This window comes from Hyaena hyaena, unplaced genomic scaffold, assembly GCF_003009895.1.
Source record: "Hyaena hyaena isolate Hyena2069 unplaced genomic scaffold, ASM300989v1 scaffold_1539, whole genome shotgun sequence".
Classification (NCBI taxonomy): Eukaryota; Metazoa; Chordata; class Mammalia; order Carnivora; family Hyaenidae; genus Hyaena; species Hyaena hyaena.
This window is the reverse complement of record NW_024082176.1, coordinates 31,420-33,218: the sequence shown is the minus strand read 5'-3', so window position 1 is coordinate 33,218 and position 1,799 is coordinate 31,420. Positions and strand designations below refer to the sequence as shown.

The window sequence follows — 1,799 nt, the reverse complement described above, 5'->3', positions numbered from 1 at the left end:
CTTGGAAGATTCTCACCATGCAGACTCAAGGGATAACAAAGTCATTGCTATTAAATTCCTTAAGTATGTGTCCATTAGGCATTTAAATTAGATTCTTTATCCACTTTAAAAAATACTGGTCTTATTTTTTTCATCAATGTTTTGAATACCCCAATGATATGCACTTGGGATAACTGCCCTTCTACGTTCTGCCACTATCTTCAAATAACCAAAACTAAACAGTATGCAATAGCATAGTATGATGCCCTCATATTACTATCTACTGGAGGTATCCATGTTGGAAATATTGTTGTTACATTTGCAATGTAAAGTGAACCAGCTATGGTTTAATTCTACCAGGTAGGTTGAAGAATAAAGGATTGAGGGACCTCACTGAAAAATATATTCTTTAAAGTGTGCATTGGAGAATTGGTAGCAGTAAATCAAGTCTTTCTTAATTAATTTTTTTATGTCTGGACATTAGTTTGCTTGGTCTCATGTAGACTAGTTTATGTTCATTCTATCCTCAGGATTTTCTTCAGTGCAGCCTTCATTTCCTTGTTTCGTAAGCTATATATCAGAGGGTTTAAGAAGGGAGTCACCACGGAGTAGAACAAAGTCAAAATCTTCTGCATTTCAGCTGGGTTATCAGCTGTGGGGCTCACATACATTGCCAAAAGTGCTCCAAAGAATAAGCATACCACTGTCAGATGTGATCCGCAGGTGGAAAAGGCCTTCCACAGGCCAGCAGCTGAAGGCATTTTTAACACAGCTCTCAGTAAAAGAGTATAGGAGCCAAGAATATACAGAAGTGTGAGGATGATAATGAGGGAGTTCAGGACATAGAAGATGATCTCCATGACTGGAGCTGAGGCACAGGACAGAGCCATCAGTGGGTCCATGTCACACATAAAGTGATCAATGGTGTTGGGTCCACAGAAAGGCAATTGAGAGAGCTGTATAGTGGAGACAGAGTAACTAAGGAACCCAAACACCCAGCAAAGAGATATCAAGATATAGCAGAGTTGTTGGGTCATGGTGGTTGAGTAGTGCAGTGGGTGACAGATAGCGAGGTACCGATCATATGCCATGATGCATAGGAAATATGCCTCAGTTGTACCAAAGGAAGTAAAAAAATATAACTGGAGGAAACAGCCAACAAAAGAGATGGTTTTTGTCTCTGAGAGGAAATTGACTAGCATACTGGGCACAGTGGAGGTAATGTACAAGATTTCAAGGAAAGCAAAATTCCCTAGGAAAATATACATTGGGGTATGGAGCCTTTGGTCCAACCTCACAGCACAGACAATGGTCCCATTTCCCATTACAGTAAATATATAGATTCCAAAGAACAGTGAGAAAAGGAAACTTTGCAACTCCTGAGAACCAGGGAAGCCTAGGAGGACAAACTCAGTCACAGTGCTTGTCTCTGAACTGTTCATGAATTCCAGGGCTGCAGAGGAGAAAGAAAACACCATTATACAAGTTATTTTGTTTCCTGGAAAACTGGTAGGAAACCTATGCAAGGTGTGTCTGTTGGCTATTTGGCAATTAGTTTGGAATAACTCATCTATTAACTCATCAGCTCTTATTTAAAAGTAACCAGTCAATAATTCTGACTATCCCAAATTTCAATAAACTTTGATTTATAATAATGGCATATTTATGTTTTTTGGATTTTCATTATCAGTGGGGTGAGGTTTAAAAGGTAAATACCACCTTCCCTTTGAGACTTTGGAAACTCAGAGTATTACCCTCTGTTAAATGCAGTAAAGTGGTTATCAGTTTGTATTTTTCCCCACCCACAGTTAACTATTTCT

The 1,799-nt window shown here is 39.0% G+C and overlaps 1 protein-coding gene across 1 annotated transcript; it reads right to left on the bottom strand.

Annotated features, from left to right (window-relative positions):
- Positions 1-494: 494 nt before the first annotated feature.
- LOC120225959 (olfactory receptor 11H7-like) lies at positions 495-1,427 on the bottom strand. Its single transcript, XM_039224149.1, has one exon. The coding sequence runs from the start codon at positions 1,419-1,421 to the stop codon at positions 495-497; it is 927 nt and encodes a 308-aa protein (XP_039080080.1). The 5' UTR covers positions 1,422-1,427.
- Between the last annotated feature and the right edge of the window lie 372 nt (positions 1,428-1,799).